The sequence below is a fragment of the Cherax quadricarinatus genome, chromosome 25 (genome assembly GCF_038502225.1).
Source record: "Cherax quadricarinatus isolate ZL_2023a chromosome 25, ASM3850222v1, whole genome shotgun sequence".
Classification (NCBI taxonomy): Eukaryota; Metazoa; Arthropoda; class Malacostraca; order Decapoda; family Parastacidae; genus Cherax; species Cherax quadricarinatus.
Genome location: NC_091316.1, coordinates 2,175,131 through 2,196,090, shown reverse-complemented (window position 1 = coordinate 2,196,090; position 20,960 = coordinate 2,175,131). Strand labels below are relative to the sequence as shown.

Sequence of the window (20,960 nt, the reverse complement as noted above, 5' to 3'; positions counted from 1 at the left end):
TCGTAGTGAGTGATTTTCGTGTGCAAGTTCGGTACTAGTCCCTCTAGGATTTTCCAGGTGTATATAATCATGTATCTCTCCCTCCTGCTTTCCAGGGAATACAGGTTTAGGAACCTCAAGCGCTCCCAGTAATTGAGGTGTTTTATCTCTGTTATGCGCGCCGTGAAAGTTCTCTGTACATTTTCTAGGTCGGCAATTTCACCTGCCTTGAAAGGTGCTGTTAGTGTGCAGCAATATTCCAGCCTAGATAGAACAAGTGACCTGAAGAGTGTCATCATGGGCTTGGCCTCCCTAGTTTTGAAGGTTCTCATTATCCATCCTGTCATTTTTCTAGCAGATGCGATTGATACAATGTTATGGTCCTTGAAGGTGAGATCCTCGGACATGATCACTCCCAGGTCTTTGACGTTGGTGTTTCGCTCTATTTTGTGGCCAGAATTTGTTTTGTACTCTGATGAAGATTTAATTTCCTCATGTTTACCATATCTGAGTAATTGAAATTTCTCATCGTTGAACTTCATATTGTTTTCTGCAGCCCACTGAAAGATTTGGTTGATGTCCGCCTGGAGCCTTGCAGTGTCTGCAATGGAAGACACTGTCATGCAGATTCGGGTGTCATCTGCAAAGGAAGACACGGTGCTGTGGCTGACATCCTTGTCTATGTCGGATATGAGGATTAGGAACAAGATGGGAGCGAGTACTGTGCCTTGTGGAACAGAGCTTTTCACCGTAGCTGCCTCGGACTTTACTCTGTTGACGACTACTCTCTGTGTTCTGTTAGTGAGGAAATTATAGATCCATCGACCGACTTTTCCTGTTATTCCTTTAGCACGCATTTTGTGCGCTATTACACCATGGTCACACTTGTCGAAGGCTTTTGCAAAGTCTGTATATATTACATCTGCATTCTTTTTGTCTTCTATTGCATTTAGGACCTTGTTGTAGTGATCCAATAGTTGAGACAGACAGGAGCGACCTGTTCTAAACCCATGTTGCCCTGGGTTGTGTAACTGATGGGTTTCTAGATGGGTGGTGATCTTGCTTCTTAGGACCCTTTCAAAGATTTTTATGATATGGGATGTTAGTGCTATTGGTCTGTAGTTCTTTGCTGTTGCTTTACTGCCCCCTTTGTGGAGTGGGGCTATGTCTGTTGTTTTTAGTAACTGTGGGACGACCCCCGTGTCCATGCTCCCTCTCCATAGGATGGAAAAGGCTCGTGATAGGGGCTTCTTGCAGTTCTTGATGAACACAGAGTTCCATGAGTCTGGCCCTGGGGCAGAGTGCATGGGCATGTCATTTATCGCCTGTTCGAAGTCATTTGGCGTCAGGATAACATTGGATAGGCTTGTGTTAATCAAATTTTGTGGCTCTCTCATAAAAAATTCATTTTGATCTTCGACTCTCAGTCTGGTTAGCGGCTTGCTAAAAACTGAGTCATATTCGGACTTGAGTAGCTCACTCATTTCCTTGCTGTAATCTGTGTAGGACCCATCTTGTTTAAGTAGGGGCCCAATACTGGACGTTGTTCTCGACTTTGATTTGGCATAGGAAAAGAAATACTTTGGGTTTCTTTCGATTTCAGTTATGGCTTTTAGTTCTTCCCGCGATTCCTGACTCCTATAAGATTCCTTTAGCTTAAGTTCGATGTTTGCTATTTCTCTGACCAGTGACTCCCTACGCATTTCAGATATATTGGCCTCTTTTAGCCGCTCTGTTATTCTTTTCCGTGGCCTGTAAAGGGAGCTCCTATCTCTTTCTATTTTACATCTACTCCTCCTTTTTCTTAAAGGAATAAGCCTTGAGCATACATCGAGTGCCACAGAGTTAATCTGTTCTAGGCATAAGTTGGGGTCTGTGTTGCTTAGTTTATCTTTCCAGCTTATGTCGGTTAGGACTTGGTTTACTTGGTCCCACTTTATGTTCTTGTTATTGAAGTTGAATTTGGTGAAGGCTCCCTCTTGACTAAGCTCATTTTGTCGGTCTGGGGCTCCGCGCATACATGTCTGAACCTCGATTATGTTGTGATCTGAGTATATTGTTTTTGATATGGTGACATTTCGTATCAGATCATCATTGTTAGTGAAGATGAGGTCTAGTGCATTCTCCAGTCAAGTAGGCTCTATTATTTGCTGGTTTAAATTGAATTTTGTGCAGAGCAGGAGCTGGAAGATTTTCCAGACAATGGTCAATTTTCAACAGCTGTTCCTGGAATTGCTGGGACGTTGCATCCGGAGGCTTGTAGACTACCATAATGACTAGGTTTTGGTTCTCGATCTTTACTGCTAAAACTTCCACTACATCATTTGAGGCATTAAGCAGTTCTGTGCAAATAAGTGACTCTGCGATTATATCTTGTCTAACACAACAATTTAAATTATCTCTGACATACATCACCATTCCACCACCGTTCCTGTTGACCCTATCAGTATGGAATAGTTTATAACCTTGTATGTTGCATTCAGAGGGCATTTCTCTATCTTTCAAGTTGAACCAGGTCTCTGTTATAGCAATAATATCTATATTATCTGCACTTGCAAGTAATCTTAGCTCATCTATCTTATTTCTTAGACTCCTACTATTTGTATAGTAAACCTTAAGGGAGTTAGTCACTAGTTGCCCTCTACTATCTCTCTTCGTTGATCAGTTGATTTGCCTTTACTAGCAACTTTATTTTAAATATTGTCTTTTAAACATATCCCTGAGGTATCCTGGTTATATCCGCTGTTTTCAGCCCTAGTACTGCAGCCTGACTGTTTCCCACAGACACCCATACGTCACTCTCTAACACGCACTGACTCACTCTCTAATACACACTGACTCTGTAACACACACTGACTCACTCTCTAACACATTGACTCACTCTCTAACACACTGACTCACTCTCTAACACACACTGACGCACTAACACACACACACACGTACCGGATGTACTAGTTTTGTGATAAATATTCAACGTACTACCCTCCTAGAAGCAATGACTGGTGTGTTGTGCAGATATGTCTCAGTGTTTGCATGTATTCATATTGTTTGTTACGACTTTCCCACCACGCCATGACATGCTAACACCACACACCAATACCAAAAATGAATATACATAATTTAGGCATTTTATTGCCACCATCTCATATTATAGCATATATATATATATATATATATATATATATATATATATATATATATATATATATATATATATATATATATATATATATATATATATATATATATATATATATATATATATATATATATAATATAAAATATAAAATATAGGAGGTGGTAGGAGAAGAAAATATTCAAACAGCTCCGGGGAGAACCTTGAGTTTTCCCTGAGGTACGTTTATTGTCTTCTCTGAGGATGAGGGTCCCCAGTCCAGCTATAGAGGTGTGTGTGTGTGTGTGCGTACTCACCTAATTGTAGTTGCAGGGGTCGAGACTCAGCTCCTGGCCCCGCCTCTTTACTGAACGCTACTAGGTCCTCTCTCTCCCTGCTCCATGAGCTATATCATACCTCGTCTTAAAACTATGTATGGTTCCTGCCTCCACTACATCGCTCGCCAGACTGTTCCACTTCCTGACCACTCTATAACTGAAGAACTGCTTCCTAACTTCCCTGTGACTCATCTGAGTCTTCAGCTTCCAAGAGTGACCCCTTGTTTCTGTGTCCCCTCTCTGGAACATATTGTCTCTGTCCACATTGTCTATTCCACGCAGTATTTTGTATGTCATTATCATGTCTCCCCTATCCCTCCTGTCCTCCAGTGTCGTCAGGCCGATTTCCCTCAACCTTTCTTCGTAGGACATTCCCCTTAGCCCTGGAACTAACCTTGTTGCAAACCTTTGCACTTTCTCTAATTTCTTGACGTGCTTGACCCGGTGCGGGTTCCAAACTGGTGCTGCATACTTCGGTATGGGCCTGACGTACTCGGTGTACAGTGTCTTGAAAGATTCCTTACTTAGGTATCAGAATGCTAATCTCATGTTTCCAGGCGCCCATATGCTGCAGCAGTTATCTGGTTGATGTGTGCCTCCGGAGACATGATCGATGTTATGGTCATCCCAAGATCTTTCTAACTGAGCGAGGTTTGCAGTCCTTGACCACCTAGTCTATACTCTGTCTGCGGTCTTTGCCCTTCTCCGATCTTCATGACTTTGCATTTGGCAGGGTTGAATTCAAGAAGCCAGTTCCTGGACCAGGTGTCCAGCCTGTCCAGGTCTCTTTGTAGTCCTGCCTGATCCTCATCTGAATTAAGTCTCCTCATTAACTTCACATCATCTGCGAACAGGGAAACCTCTGAGTCTATCCCTTCCATCATATCATTCACATATAGCAAAAATAACACTAGTCATAGAACCGACCCCTGTGGGACCCCGCTCATCACAGGTGCCCACTGTGATACCTCATCCCGTACCATGACTCGTTGTTGCCTCCCTGTCAGGTGTGTGTGTGTGTGTGTGTGTGTGTGTGTGTGTGTGTGTGTGTGTGTGTTTATACTAAATTAGATATTAATTACAGAAACACAGTCAAGTCGGTTGCTGGTGTATAAATATTATAATGGTCATAGTTGTTGCACGATGAGGATTTATTTAATTTTGCTAGTACAAAAAATTATTTCCCTGTAACTATTATCCTTTAACCGCAGTGTTGTGTGACCCTTGTGGGTTTAGCACTTAGTTATGATTATAATAATGACAATAGCCTTTAACCGGAAATACAGGAACCTTTGCCGGGAGGATACGATGACATTAAACTCTCCCTGTAAGGTCAACACGACAGGAAACACATGATGGATGCTGGGAAATGTTCAGGCATGGATTCCTGCTTTCAGGACTGCTTTGTTTGATGTGCCTGTGACCGGTTTTCAGAGTTTTCCTGGAAGCAACCCGGCCTGGGGTCAGGTTTCCCTGGTAACTAACAGACTAACTCAAGGACCCCAGTGAAAATAACTCACTTTGACTTTTTTGGTGGGTTATCCTGGGTAATTTACACATATGCTGCTATGTCTGATATCTTATGCAATTTTATTTATGTGTACCTGTACCTGAATAAACTTACAAGATTATTTCTTCCCACGACCGGCAGGCTCGCATGAACCGACGTATATCTAATTGTGTTATCTAGCATTAAAGTGCTACACTGACCATTGATTAATAACGGATTGCAATGCTTATAATGCGAAAAATTCTGTTATGAAACCCCAATTGCAATGAGTTACTGACTTTTTTTTGGTTATCCTTGGTAATTTACACTATGAATGACAATTGTACCTATGTGTACCTGTGCCTAAATAAGCTTACTTACTCTTTATGTTATTTGAGAATATTAATGAAAGCTCTAAATATTTTAGTATGATCAGTCAATGAACGTGATAAATTAAAATCATGGCAACCAATACTGTACACACGAAAACTGACACGCGACCTGGATACCTTTCAGTCATATATGAGTTAGTAAGAAATATCATACGTTATCCCCTTCTAAATATAGAGTAAAATAAAATTTTAATGCTACTGCATCTAGTTTATAAAAAATCAGCTTTCAGTGATATTTAGTATTTATATTATTAACAAAAGTGAGGTGAGACATTCGGACACAGTGTCAGCTGAGCGAGGGGTAAACACCAGAGGTTACACCAGTGTCCTGCTGAGGAGGGGAAGTGTCGGGTGTGCGTCCGCTACTTCTAGTACTATCTATTGCAAAGCCACTAGTTCTTGTTATTGATTTATACAATTTTTTTCTGGAATTATATGCACGCTATTGCTTGAAGTGCAAAAGTTGTTTTGAGAGACCATAACACGTAGAAAAAACAGGAATAAGCGTCTAACCTGGTAAGGTATCCAGTAGTTGTCCAGATCTCTGGTCAGGTTTCATACATACTTGTATGTCATTACTTAATTTAAGCTTGTCGTTGGAGTTCTAAAGTAATAATTATTCAGTCATCCACTAGCTCTTACCTTTGGTAAATGTTCTGGCATTCCTGTGAGGTAAACGCATGCTAGTATGAAGACTCACTTAACAGGTATATTAAATGCATGAAAGTACGTAGATAGAATAAATTTCACTAGAGACATAAAACGAACACATGCTCGTACACTTGGAATTTTACTTTCAACGTTCCCGCCATGTGAAATGTGCTAGGAATACAAAAAAAAAATATAATTAGTATTTTTCTATAATTGTGGATAATTGTACTCTATGTTATTTCAACAGTAATTCAATAATTTATAAATAATTTGCCAAGAATGGTGATGCTACAATTGTGGGCACCTTACCCAACAACACGGTGCCCCGTAGCGTAGTCGCTGAAGCTCTCGCTTCACACGGCGAGGTCTGCGTTCGATTCCCAGCGAGGGTAGAAACATGACCGTGTTTCTTCACACCGGTTGTCTATGTTCGCCCATCAGTAAAATGGGTACGTAGGAATTAGTCGACTGGTGTGGGTCGCATCCTGGGACAAGGACCTAATTTGCCCGAAATGCTCTGAAAACAAGGGGCTTTTTATATAGTAGTATGTCAATGATATCAGCTGTGGTCTGTATACCTTGCACATGTACTTGTAGTAAGTAAAGATATTATTATTATTATTATTATTATTATTATTATTATTATTATTATTATTATTAACACAAACGAGTTTCGAATCATTTACCTTTCCGTTAGTGTCTCTCAGTGTAATTACTTTATAACCTCTTCTCCAAATAAACCAGGATAATTAATATCGACGAAGTAGTTGAAGCAAACGCTAGGACATTAACAAACGTTTAGGTCCTGAGACCAGAATTGCGCTGCATAATCTAATTGTGGGGGGTACAAAGCGTGTTGATACCACGATGTGGACAAAGACACGTGTATAGTCAGGATATTTATAAAAGAAAAATTTGGCCATGAGTAACTTAAGTCATAATTTAGTAAGAGCCAAAGCAGCATAAAGATAGAGACAAAGGTATGTATAATACGATCCTTCATTGACAAGTGAGCTTTATCTGGTCAAACGGATTTACCTGCGGAGAAAGGATGTGCATGTGTAATGAAGTAGATCCTTTGTGACTTGATAAAGCCCGCTTTGTTGGCGAAACATTGTCAGTAAAGGATCGCATTATATACTGCATCTGGGTCTTTAATACATCATGCCAGTATTTTCTACAGTTCCTTGAGTAGCGCAGTGCGCTACTGAGAAAAAAAAAACTTTACGCTCACATCTTCAGTTGCTGCATTGCAACTTTGCATAGCTCCTGATGATGCACTGAAAAGTGTGAAAGTACTTGAGCTAAAGATTTCCACCCCATGGCTTGTCTTGCATATATATATAGATATATATATATATATATATATATATATATATATATATATATATATATATATATAGGGAGGTACCACCACTGGAACTGTCCTGGGGACCCTCATCCTCAGAGAAAATAATAAACTTGCTTCAGGGAAAACTCAAGGTTCTCCCTGAAGCTGTTTGAAAATTTTCTCCTACCACCCTCTATATTTTATATATACTTTATTTAAAGACAAAATACATTGACAAAAATACAGTGGGGAGTAAAACGACATAGATAACTCAGAGCTACATCTCAAATACTTTGTCCAGCTCCCCAGTGGTGGGCCGCATGCCCGGAATGCTGCAGGCATTTCCCATCTGGATCGCAACACACTGAGTCTCTCAAAGAGGAAGCTGGCCACCCTGTGGTCCTTGGTTTCTATGATGAGTTTTTCACTCAGCTCTTTGAAGAACTTTAGAGCACACTTGCCCCATGCTCCAAGGGTCTCCGATCCTATTGGGATAAAGTTATAGCACGGGGGAAGGCCTTCATATCGGCGGGTCTTCTGGGTCTCCCTGTGGCTGGTGAAGTAAGTACTTTTCCGTTTTTCCCTGTTGTGTGCAATATATAAGCAGTATAAACTTGTGTTTGTGTACGAATGGTATATAATACCGACAAGATGAGATTAAGACACATGTGCAACATCTGGGTATCTTTATTGTAGACGTTTCGCCATCCAGTGGCGAAACGTCTACAATAAAGATACCCAGATGTTGCACATGTGTCTTAATCTCATCTTGTCGGTATTATATACCATTCGTACACAACTTGTCAGACACTGCAACATCATGGAATCTTAATTCTGAGGACATGTACATAACCTTCACGGCTACGACAACTACTACTACAACTAACCCATCTCTTTGGGAAGGACCTACTTCCACTGGGGAATCCCGCCTACCAGTGAATATGCCCTCGTCTGCTACACCTGACGTTACTATATAAGCGCCAGGGTCCTTTCTTCTGCTTCAGAATCTCCACGACTATGGTAATCTTCGCACCTACTCCTAGGTTGAGGGACTGATTACCTCATCTTCTGTACATAGTTCTACTGTCTTCAAGTTATGTCCTAGAATTTGTATTGATAAAGCCACTGGATGGCGAAACGTCTACAATAAAGATACCCAGATGTTGCACATGTGTCTTAATCTAAACTTGTGTTTACACTTCACAATTATCTCGTGTTCACAGTACTGTGTTCCTTGCCCAGTAATTCATGCAGTGAAGTATTTCAGTTAGCGCGTCTGACACTCACATGCGGCATCACGTGATGTCACACATGCTAGCCGCTAAGTCTAGCAAGGGGTCGACTGTATAAAATATATGGATGGTACTAACTATGATACTCAGATATGTCACACGACATGTAGGGAATCGGCAACTATGCTGACACTGGCAGCTCCACCCTCTTCATCTATGGAGTATGGGAAGTAGGTGTCTGCCAGGTGTAGTCCCAGGCAATCTGCTTTCCATCCTTCCAGGGTAGCATAGTGGCTCCATCAGGACACTTTTGACTTCCATCAGACCTCTGCACTTGGGGTTCCCACTGGGCTGGGCAACAGGCTGTGGCAAGGCTTCTCTTTATGATGTCGGTGACCTCCTCATGTCTGGCATACTTCCCTTCTGATGTGTGACATGCGAGACCATGAAGCCATAACTTTTGTAGCAGTTTACCTGTCTAAGACTTGAATTGTTTTTTTTTTTATTTTAAATATACACAAAAGGTTGTGTCGTATAAGTTCAAAATCGGAATGAAGACCAAAATATTGCGAATGTACAGTATATATATGAAAAACTATAGTCAATGTGAATATCAAATTTAATTTATACATGGTAAGTGCAAACTAAGAGAATTTGGGGTTAAACCAGTAATTGTTGATGTATGATACACCGAAGTGTTCACACTATTACCATTGTTGAGAAATGGTTTACCAGCTAAGATTAAAGTTTAAATATAGGGGGAACTTAGCTTGGAAAGACAGCTATCGCCCACACAGCCGCCCCTGCAGGCGAGGTCTTGAGAAGCTGTCTTGACCACTTTGCAACGGGCTGAAATAAAGTGTATTAGATATGATTATAAATTACCCCTAGGGGTTGTTATATCAGCATATATCAGACACTGATTCCTGACAACACTTACTTGTGTGGACTCAAAGGTCCACTTATCACCGGGGTTTATGATAAGTGACTAACTCTTAACTTATACTCAGCTGCGCAGTCAATAGTAGTACATCACGAGTTAGCACACTTACCTAGGCATATGTATCTGACCCACAGTTACGCCCGGATATCCGATGTGTTGATTGAAGAATAGTGTTTATTTATTTATTAATTTGAACATGATATAGAGTAGTACAATTGAATACAGTTACGTGCAACATGCCAAAGCCCCTTGTATGCAGAGCATTATGGACAGGCTTAAGATTAGCTAAGCAGTGATATATTTAGTGGTAAAACATTATTGTAAACAGATAACAATTAAGCACAAATGAGTATTACAAAGACATGTCATATGGTCATTTACTGTATTGCTGTGCATTCAATAGAATGGAGTATTCTGTTGGGTAATGTAATTAAAAAAATAACAAAGTTTGATTGGGTATCAGGTTAAACATTTATGAGATACAATTATGAGAAACATTTGTGAGATACAATTTTTAAGATATACAATTATTAAGTAGTTATTTGGTTGTGGGTGAGTAAGTGATTTTTGAGAAGAGACTTGAATTTATAAACAGTGTTTCTTTTATATTTACAGGTAAAGAATTCCAGATTTTAGGGCCTTTTATGTGCATTGAGTTTTTGCATAGCGTGAGATGGACACGAGGAACATCAAAGAGTGATCTGTGCCTTGTGTTATGGTCAAGTGCTCTGTTGAGGTTGGTAAGGAGACGTTTGAGGGGAGGGTTTATATCCGAGTTAAGTGTTCTATGTATGTAATAGGAGCAGTAATAAGTATGGATGTTTTGTATGGTGAGTAGGTTTAGGGTTTTGAATATTGGTGGAGTGTGCTGCCTGTAGTGGGAATTTGTTATCATTCTGACTGCAGACTTTTGTTGGGTAATTAGTGGTCTGAGATGGTTTATTGTTGTTGAGCCCCAGGCACAAATTCCATAGGTGAGATAGGGGTAAATAAGTGAGTGATATAGGGCCAGGTGGGCTGACTGTGAAACATAGTACTGTATCTTCGATAGTATGCCTACGGTCTTGGAAATTTTCTTGGAAATTTGCTGTATATGTGTTTGAAATTTGAGTCTATTATCAAGGTGAATTCCTAAGAATTTTCCCTCTGAGTTTTGTTATAGGTGATCTGTTTATCATTATGTTAAGAGGGACATCTGTAGCTCTGTTACCAAACTGAATGAAGTAGGTTTTGTCAATGTTTAGAGTAAGTTTGTTAGTCCTCATCCAGGTAGATATTTTCTGTAATTCGGTATTTACAGTATTGGCTAGCATGACTGGGCTCGGGTGAGAGAAGACGTATGTAGTGTCATCTGCAAATAGTGTGGGTTTGAGTAGTTGTGATGCATTTGGTAGGTCATTTATGTATATGAGAAAGAGAAGAGGGCCAAGGACACTTCCCTGTGGGACACCAACTGTAATTGGCTGTGCAGAAGAGTTTGCCCCATTTGTGTACACATATTGGCTTCTGTTGTTGAGATATGACTTTAGGTAGTTGAGGGAGTGCCCTCTTATACCATAGTGTGTAGTGCGAAGAATGTCGCACTACACTCTGTTGGATCGCAACACTCGTTGTTACACTGTTCATCAATAATTGTTCACACCATAATGTCATTAAAGAAGCTGATCACACTTCTCTATAAGTGTTTATTGAGATTCTTTTGTGCAAAACGCACGGAACAGCGTTCTTTGTTGGTTATCCCGGCACGTCAATATCTCTCTCTCAGTAGAGTCAAAGTAATCTGACCTCACAGCGTCCTACGCCACTGCAATGCCCCTAGAACTTAAAGGAAAAGCTTCCTTTGGCTTCCTTGCCAAGCTTCCTCCATGACGCAAAGCAGAATGCTTAATTCTTGCTGTCTAAAGCATAGACAACAATGTACACTATATTTACCATGGTAACAAAGTGGGAGCAGGATTTTCCTTAATTGTCCTGCTAAGGTAAGAGATGGACTGTCTCTTATTAAAGTACACTTTGCAACACTGGACTTTTGCAAGGAGCGGCGGTCGCTTGACCACGTCACATACTTCTACTGCATCTGAGATCAATTACTTGCTGTAGCAGTAAACAAGATGTTTGCCCCTTCTGAGAGGGCTGGGCCATTCAGGGCTGAAAGGGGCTGAAGGGGGCTGATACCCCCCTCCTGGAGAAAATTTCTCCACAACCATTATAGCTCACAAGAATGTTATGAAAATGCAGTGTTCTGGTTGTCTTTACATTTAGTACTTGAGTGTTTAAATTTAAATATTAAAAAAAAAAATGAGTGACTCGCGTAATCGTAATGACACAATTGTAAACGACTCTCCGTTCGGTGAAGTGAGGTAGAAGTGAATAAGTGTCTTGTTGAATTTGAAATATTGATATATTGTCATTATGTTGATATTTTTCTGGTATTTGAAACTCTTTAAAATGAACTCTTATTTTATCTCGTAGATGGCTTGGCACTGTTCGAAACGTTAGTTTCAGACAACCTGAGACTAACCAGTGTCTCATCTATCCTTTTTTTCCCGAAGACTTTGTATTTACATTGATCTGTTGATGTGCTGTGTATTTCAAATTCTTTGTAATTCTCTTGGTAGCACAGCTGTGAGGGAGAGTAAGGGAGGTGAGAGAAAGTGTAAGAGGGCGTGAGTGCATCACAAGAGAGTGTACTTTGACGGAAAGTGAAGGTGTTGGATATATGGCTGTAGTAAAGAACCATTTGTGTGTGTGTGTGCGCGTGTACTCATCTGTATGTACTCACCTATATGTGGTTGCAGGGGTCGATTCACTGCTCCTGGCCCCACCTCTTCGCTGGCTGTTACTAGGTCCACTGTCCCATGTGTGTGTGTGTGTGTGTGTGTGTGTGTGTGTGAGTGTGTGTGTGTGCGTGTGCGTGCGTGTGTGTGCGTGTGTGTGGATAGATATAGGTAGTTATAGAAGCGTGTACACAAATAATTTAAGTTTGTTTCACTTGGAAAAAATTATAATCAGGTCACACGTAACATTCCGCAAAGGCAATACCTGCTGATTGCGTCCAACAGTACAACATCTGTTAATGACTATTCTATCTATTAAAGATCTCCAGACTACAAGTTTGACATCTTCAAATTCCCTGACACGCTTGCTACCCGGTACTGCCCTCGTTTCTGAAAATCCCATCTTCATCGCAGACTCATTCTGTGACTTTTGAACTGTAGGCATCCTTGTGGAGAAATTACCTCCAAGGGGATAGCAAGGAAGTCGTGAGCCCTCTCTCTTCCCCACAGTACAAGGGATGAGTGAGTCGTATACAATATTACATATAGCCATAACAAGACACCCCATCCTTCTGCCATTTAGGACTCGCGAAACAACTCTGTCAAGTGTTTGCCCAAGAAAACTATTCTAAGACATTCTAGATAAGATGAAGCTAGCCTTTTGCACCAGCCCTGGCTATTTCGCACTCGAACGAACCCTCATTTCCTGCACACAAATGAACTTACACTTAAGGCACGCGTATAGATATACACAGACATATACAGAAAATAAGGGTACAAGGATGCAGACGCGCACGTATTTTTCTTAACTCGCCGACTCCTTAACAACTGGGTTGTGATGTATACTGCGGCGGCGGGTACTAATAGCTTGATGGATCAGGCTAGCAATCACGAGACCTTGTCTGGGACCGGGCCGCGGGGGCATTGACCTCCGGAAGTAATTCTAGGTAAACCGGTAGGCTCCCACCGAGGTAGGGGACCCAAAAAAAGGACGCACTTTATCACTCATTAAATAGCTGTCTTGTCAGAAGTTTGCAACATTACAATTTAAGTGACCCTTCAAACTGCAACATCCGAAAACCCTTACACACGTATAAATTTGCACAAGTGCACATATACATATACATGCACAGACAAGTATACTCACTTATACGTATGTATATTTTTATACTTCGCTGCATTAGAATTTTATGACCGCCCTGCACTACATGTCTACGTGCATCAAGGTGGAATGGGCTAGGTTACATGATATGGGGATCTTTCTCGTTCAAACAGCGACCTAGACACTTAAAATTGCAACTAACCAGTACACTAATGTCAAGAATATTTTAATCCCTTAAATAGAAATTTAAAGTTTACCTAGCGTATATATAGAGACTAGAGATATGCAAACAAAATTCAAGGTCCCTTAGGCTCATTAAGTTTTCCTTGCCTGTGGTTCTCGTGGGTTGCCGGATGTTTGGATTTTATTTAATGTATTTTATTTAATTTACGCATTAAGTCTTTCCTAAGTAACAGTGTAACCAATGCAATATATTTTGTATGCAATGGCTTTAACAGATCTTTGACAAAAAATAGCATTATAGTTTAAACGCTAAAAATAGAATAGAGTACACGGTGACTGGATACATCCGAAAACTCGGATTGATACCTGGCTTAGGCGTAATATGTAATTTTATTAGGACGAGTTTTACATTAAGTCTGGTTACGACCTGAGGTCTGTATTGTGTACACCTTTTTTTTTACAAATATATATATATGTATACGTAAAATGTATAATTCGCTTTTTTTTCATGTAATTTGTGCCTCGACTCTCAAAGTAAACAACCCGCTTTAATAATATTTCTCCATAACACTTGTATAGACGCACCCAACACACTGAAACAAAACATACACAAATACAAAACTGATTGATGTCACAATTGTTGCCTTATATTACTTATACATATATGTATATATAGTATAAAACCTTCAGATTTAGGGAAAACGAACGAAACGGATTGAGAAGCAAGGTGGGTGCGGTGAAGACCTTTCTTTCACCTCTTTTGTCATTGTGACGTGTGCTAGAGTGGGAGATGGTGTTATGCTGTGGCTTCTGGCTTTATTAACACATGCTCACTCAGTTGTTCCATGATTTGTTAACACAGTTAGAATGAACACACTAAGCGAGAGGAAATTCCTTGTAAGAAATTTATAGTTCTTCAGCAGCTTATAGGGTCCATTAGTAATATATTCCAGTGAATGGTGATTACTTTTAAAGGTGCAATAATGAAAATGAGTGCCCCTAAACATTATGCTAATCATCAGAAACTGTAGTGTTCATATTTAATTTAGTTTGTGCTATGTAAATTAAAGGAAACGTAACGTGTAAGACGGTGTTGTGGTAGGTTCACTTCGTCAGGAATAAAGTCTGTCATCTCAGGAGCTGATCTTAAAGAAATATGCCGGCACAAGTAGCAGACGCAGGCCTTGAAGAAGCCTCGGCGGAGGTGCTGATCAAACCCAACAGAGTGAGAGCTTCCTTCAAGGCCAATAATGGGTGAGTATTTAGGAAACCTTTTCCTCGGAAATTCCGCTGATTCTCCTACACAGGGCAGAATATCCTCCTAATCAGTCATTATTTTACTGTGGCTTAGACAGTCGGATGAGTGATTGACAGACAAGAAACAGTGATTGTGAATGTATTGCATATACTGTCCGCTCAATGGATCTCAGTTTTCTGTTTTCACTCCTAAAGTCTTTATCGCCTCTTTATGTTATTACATTTATTGGCATTAATATTACATTATTGATGATAATCCAACCTAAATAGTGTAAATTTACTTAGAATTTAGGAGGACGGGTTGCACAGGGAAAGTGATTCCGGTAGCCTTGATCTTAGGCCGTGTGAAGGTTGTATATCACAAGCCCTAACATATAGGCCAAGAAATTTAATAAATTAAATAAAGGTTAGTTTATACCTGGAGCGGAAAGAACACTGCCAACAGGTCAGCAAGTTCGTATATTCTTTTTATTTTAAGATACGAAACACTATTAATGTTATATAAATTTAACTAATTTAGATTAAGGAATTTTTCAAAATTTATTTAATTCATAACTAGCATTATGACTCACGAAATCGTAATGACACGATTGCAAACAAACCACACCACGGGCGGAGATAGAACCCGCGATCAGAGTTTTGAGACTGATCAGAGATTGAGACTGATCGCGGGTTCTATCCCCACCCGTGGTGTGGTTTGTTAACTAGCATTATGTTGAGATGAAAATAAAGATACGAACAGTGGTGAAGAGGTGAGTGTATATACTGTAATTCGTGTTTTGTTTTAAAACAATTTTCAGTTATTTGATAAATGGAAAATGACATGTGAGCAAATTTATATTTTCATTGAAACGTTTCTATCCAAGAACCTTTTGTTCACGGCAGTGATACACAGTGTACAAGAAATAGATAATTTAGGAAATCACGAAAGTACTTGGAAATACACTTTTTTCAGTGGTTATTTTCCATATTGTGATATCGCAAGCTCCCTGCTTAGTGTTATTAGAATTAACGATAAAGGGAGTCTTGTAAGCAACAACGCCTTAAATATGGTGCAGTGAAGGCAAGTTGGGATTAATTTTTTAATTCGTAAGGTGACCTTGAGTGTATCATTTACTTATTATTCCTAACCTGTCTAATCCTTACTTGTGCTTCAGCACAAGTAAGGTGTGTTCCCTGTGTATTATTGCTGTAAATAAGTCCAAGGATTGAAGTGTTTCCTTTAAAATGTCTTAAAGTGTTTGCTCACTTGCTCTTTTCCTAAACTTATCCGTATCATAGTTACTGTTTGGTGAAGCCTCTCTCTTTCATGAGGCCATGAGCTATATATTGAATTTGAAAACTGTAGCTTTTATATATTAAGACTTCGGCTTGATATTTATTGTTTATTATTCTTAGCAAGAAACAGCTCAATGTTACGCTTAATAATTATGAGTTACGAAGAAATAATCTGTTGATGTTAGTTAGCTTGTGTTCTAAGATGAATGAATAAAATACTTTTCTCTTATTCTGTTAAAGCATATTTATATTGTATTTTAGCTTGATCTTAAGGAAGTTCCCAGTTTATCCTAGAATTTATAACTTGACAGGGAACCAAATAAACAATCATTTGACACTCGAGGTCTTTCAAGGTCTTTGTCACTATTATCGTTCTTCAAAATAGCTTTTCACATTGAGCAGATGAAAGAAGTTCTCAGTGTAAGATAACACTTGCACATTATCATGTCTGTTTTCAATTTGGGGTTCAGTTCCATAGTATGTTTTCTTGGCTTATACAGAGCCTCCTGAGTATTGTCAGTTGGACGGGATTTAATAGATTTATCAAGCTGTATAATCCTACGGGTTTAGCGCTCCCCCATGATTATAATAATAATAGATTTATCAAACATCATCAAAAATCTTAGAGCTATATATCCTCATGTTTCTCATATTATAATCAAATTAAGCGCTAAACCCGTATGGGTTCTCATGGTTCTAAAAAGTATAGAAGCAAATATGTTGCAGTTAACTTCAAAAGTAGTGTTTGCAGGAGCGTGGCATGTGCAGCCAGGACAAATATTTTAAAAGGCCCACCATTTGTGTGTTGTGTATCCAAGAATGGAATGACCCTAATACGGTGGGGTAGGGTCAAGATCTTTGCTGAGTGAGCAACAAGGTGCAAGAACCAAGTCCACTGTCTCAATATTGAGAGTAGAGAGTTGAGATAATCTCTCTCAAGGTCTCTTACTCTGGTTGCCACCGGTATCTATGGAGGTTACATGATCATTATGAGAGAGATCGGGTTTTTCTTCGTGTCATTATTACTCGTGTGTTGCCACCACTTCCTCTTCCTCTAATGCTTTCCTCTTGTTCATCACACTGAAACTGAAAAAAATACGAGCCTTTTTACGACACTTTGGCTCATCTATGTCTTAGCTGTTGCTGGTCCCCTGGCTTCCCAGGGACTAGCGACTCTCTCTTCACCAGAGTATTTTATCATAATCATATCCCCCCGAATTTCAATACCAGTCTCATCAAAAACTTGTATTTCTCTTTCTCTCTCTCTCTGTTGCTGGTACCCTGGCTTCCCAGGGCCTAGCCGCTCTCTCTTAGAGTTTTATTATAGTCATATCCCCCAATTTCAATACCAGTCTCATCGAAAACTTTTGTATCTCTCTCTCACACACACACACACACACACACACACACACACACACACACACACACACACACACACACACACACACACAGAGGAGCTAGGACTCGACCCCTGCAACCACAAATAGGTGAGTACACAAATCAGATAACTGCTGCAGCATACGGGCGCCTGGCAAACCTACGGATAGCGTTCCGATACCTCAATAAGGAGTCGTTCAAGACACTGTATACCATTTACGTCAGGCCCATACTGGAGTATGCAGCACCAGTTTGGAATCCACACCTAGTCAAGCACGTCAAGAAATTAGAGAAAGTGCAAAGGTTTGCAACAAGACTAGTCCCAGAGCTACGGGGATTGTCGTACGAAGAAAGGTTGAGGGAAATCGGCCTGACGACACTGGAGGCCAGGAGGGTCAGGGGAGACATGATAACGACATATAAAATACTGCGCAGAATAGACACGGTGGACAAAGACAGGATGTTCCAGAGATGGGACACATACACAAGAGGTCACAATTGGAAGTTGAAGACTCAGATGAATCAAAGGGATGTTAGGAAGTATTTCTTCAGTCATAGAGTAGTCAAGTCGTGGAATAGTCTAGAAAGTGAAGTAGTGGAGGCGGGAACCATACATAGTTTTAAGGCGAGGTATGATAAAGCTCATGGAGCAGGGAGAGAGAGGACCTAGTAGCAATCAGTGAAGAGGCGGGGCCAGGAGCTATGACTCGACCCCTGCAACCACAAATAGGTGAGTACACACACACACACACACACTCAGAAGTGTCCCTGTTTGCAGATGATGTGAAGTTAATGAGGAGAATTAAATCTGATGAGGACCAGGCAGGACTTCAAAGAGACCTGGACAGACTGGACACCTGGTCCAGCAAATGGCTTCTCGAATTTAATCCTGCCAAATGCAAAGTCATGAAGATAGGGGAAGGGCACAGAAGACCACAGACAGAGTATAGGCTAGGTGGCCAAAGACTGCAAACCTCACTCAAGGAGAAAGATCTTGGGGTGAGTATAACACCGAGCATGTCTCCGGACGCACACATCAATCAGATAACTGCTGCAGCATATGGGCGCCTGGCAAACCTGAGAACAGCATTCCGATACCTTAGTAAGGAATCGTTCAAGACACTGTACACCGTGTATGTCAGGCCCATACTGGAGTATGCAGCACCTGTTTGGAACCCGCACTTGATAAAGCACGTCAAGAAACTAGAGAAAGTACAAAGGTTTGCCACAAGGTTAGTTCCAGAGCTAAGGGGAATGTCCTATGAAGAAAGATTAAGGGAAATCGGCCTGACGACACTGGAGGACAGGAGGGTCAGGGGAGACATGGTAACGACATATAAAATACTGCGTGGAATAGACAAGGTGGACAAAGACAGGATGTTCCAGAGATGGGACACATACACAAGAGGTCACAATTGGAAGTTGAAGACTCAGATGAATCAAAGGGATGTTAGGAAGTATTTCTTCAGTCATAGAGTAGTCAAGTCGTGGAATAGTCTAGAAAGTGAAGTAGTGGAGGCGGGAACCATACATAGTTTTAAGGCGAGGTATGATAAAGCTCATGGAGCAGGGAGAGAGAGGACCTAGTAGCAATCAGTGAAGAGGCGGGGCCAGGAGCTATGACTCGACCCCTGCAACCACAAATAGGTGAGTACACACACACACACACACTCAGAAGTGTCCCTGTTTGCAGATGATGTGAAGTTAATGAGGAGAATTAAATCTGATGAGGACCAGGCAGGACTTCAAAGAGACCTGGACAGACTGGACACCTGGTCCAGCAAATGGCTTCTCGAATTTAATCCTGCCAAATGCAAAGTCATGAAGATAGGGGAAGGGCACAGAAGACCACAGACAGAGTATAGGCTAGGTGGCCAAAGACTGCAAACCTCACTCAAGGAGAAAGATCTTGGGGTGAGTATAACACCGAGCATGTCTCCGGACGCACACATCAATCAGATAACTGCTGCAGCATATGGGCGCCTGGCAAACCTGAGAACAGCATTCCGATACCTTAGTAAGGAATCGTTCAAGACACTGTACACCGTGTATGTCAGGCCCATACTGGAGTATGCAGCACCTGTTTGGAACCCGCACTTGATAAAGCACGTCAAGAAACTAGAGAAAGTACAAAGGTTTGCCACAAGGTTAGTTCCAGAGCTAAGGGGAATGTCCTATGAAGAAAGATTAAGGGAAATCGGCCTGACGACACTGGAGGACAGGAGGGTCAGGGGAGACATGGTAACGACATATAAAATACTGCGTGGAATAGACAAGGTGGACAAAGACAGGATGTTCCAGGGAGGGGACACAGAAACAAGAGGCCACAATTGGAAGTTGAAGACACAAATGAGTCAGAGAGATATTAGGAAGTATTTCTTCAGTCATAGAGTTGTAAGGCATTGGAATAGCCTAGAAAACGACGTAGTGGAGGCAGGAACCATACACAGTTTTAAGACACACACACACACACGCACACGCGCACGCGCACACACGCACACGCGCACACGCACACGCACACACACGCACGCACACGCACGCACACGCACGCACGCGCACACACGCACACACGCACACACGCACACACACACGCACACACGCACACACACACACACACACACACACACACACACACACACACACACACACACATACACACATACACACATACACCTAGAACACCTAGAAAGGAATGATCTCATCAACAGCAGCCAACATGGTTTCAGGGACAGGAAATCCTGTGTCACAAACCTACTGGAGTTCTATGACATGGTGACAGCAGTAAGACAAGAGAAAGAGGGGTGGGTGGATTGCATATTCTTGGACTGCAAGAAGGCGTTTGACACAGTTCCACACAAGAGATTGGTGCAAAAACTGGAGGACCAAGCAGGGATAACAGGGAAGGCACTACAATGGATCAGGGAATACTTGTCAGGAAGACAGCAGCGAGTCATGGTACGTGGCGAGGTGTCAGAGTGGGCACCTGTGACCAGCGGGGTCCCACAGGGGTCAGTGCTAGGACCAGTGCTGTTTCTGGTATTTGTGAACGACATGACGGAAGGAATAGACTCTGAGGTGTCCCTGTTTGCAGATGACGTGAAGTTGATGAGAAGAATTCACTCGATCGAAGACCAGGCAGAACTACAAAGGGATCTGGACAGGCTGCAGACCTGGTCCAGCAATTGGCTCCTGGAGTTCAATCCCACCAAGTGCAAAGTCATGAAGATTGGGGAAGGGCAAAGAAGACCGCAGACGGAGTACAGTCTAGGGGGCCAGAGACTACAAACCTCACCCAGGGAAAAAGATCTTGGGGTGAGTATAACACCAGGCACATCTCCTGAAGTGCACATCAACCAAATAACTGCTGCAGCATATGGGCGCCTAGCAAACCTCAAAACAGCATTCCGACATCTCAATAAGGAATCGTTCAGGACCCTGTACACCGTGTACGTTAGGCCCATATTGGAGTATGCGGCACCCGTTTGGAACCCACACCTAGCCAAGCATGTAAAGAAAC

At 41.2% G+C, this 20,960-nt stretch overlaps 1 protein-coding gene across 6 annotated transcripts in view; it reads left to right on the top strand.

Moving 5' to 3' along the window:
• The first annotated feature begins 5,634 nt into the window (after window positions 1-5,634).
• LOC128689963 (major facilitator superfamily domain-containing protein 8) overlaps window positions 5,635-20,960 on the top strand; it is a 76,377-nt gene continuing 61,051 nt past the window's right edge. Inside the window, exons 1-2 of one of the 6 annotated variants that reach the window (XM_070088546.1) lie at window positions 5,635-5,829; window positions 14,669-14,785. In XM_070088546.1, the coding sequence (XP_069944647.1) occupies window positions 14,688-14,785 (98 nt within the window). In that variant the 5' untranslated portion in view covers window positions 5,635-5,829; window positions 14,669-14,687. Of the gene's footprint in view, window positions 5,830-11,936; window positions 14,786-20,960 lie in introns of those variants that run through there. The other 5 variants (XM_070088545.1, XM_070088544.1, XM_070088543.1 and 2 more) reach the window with 5 other exon arrangements.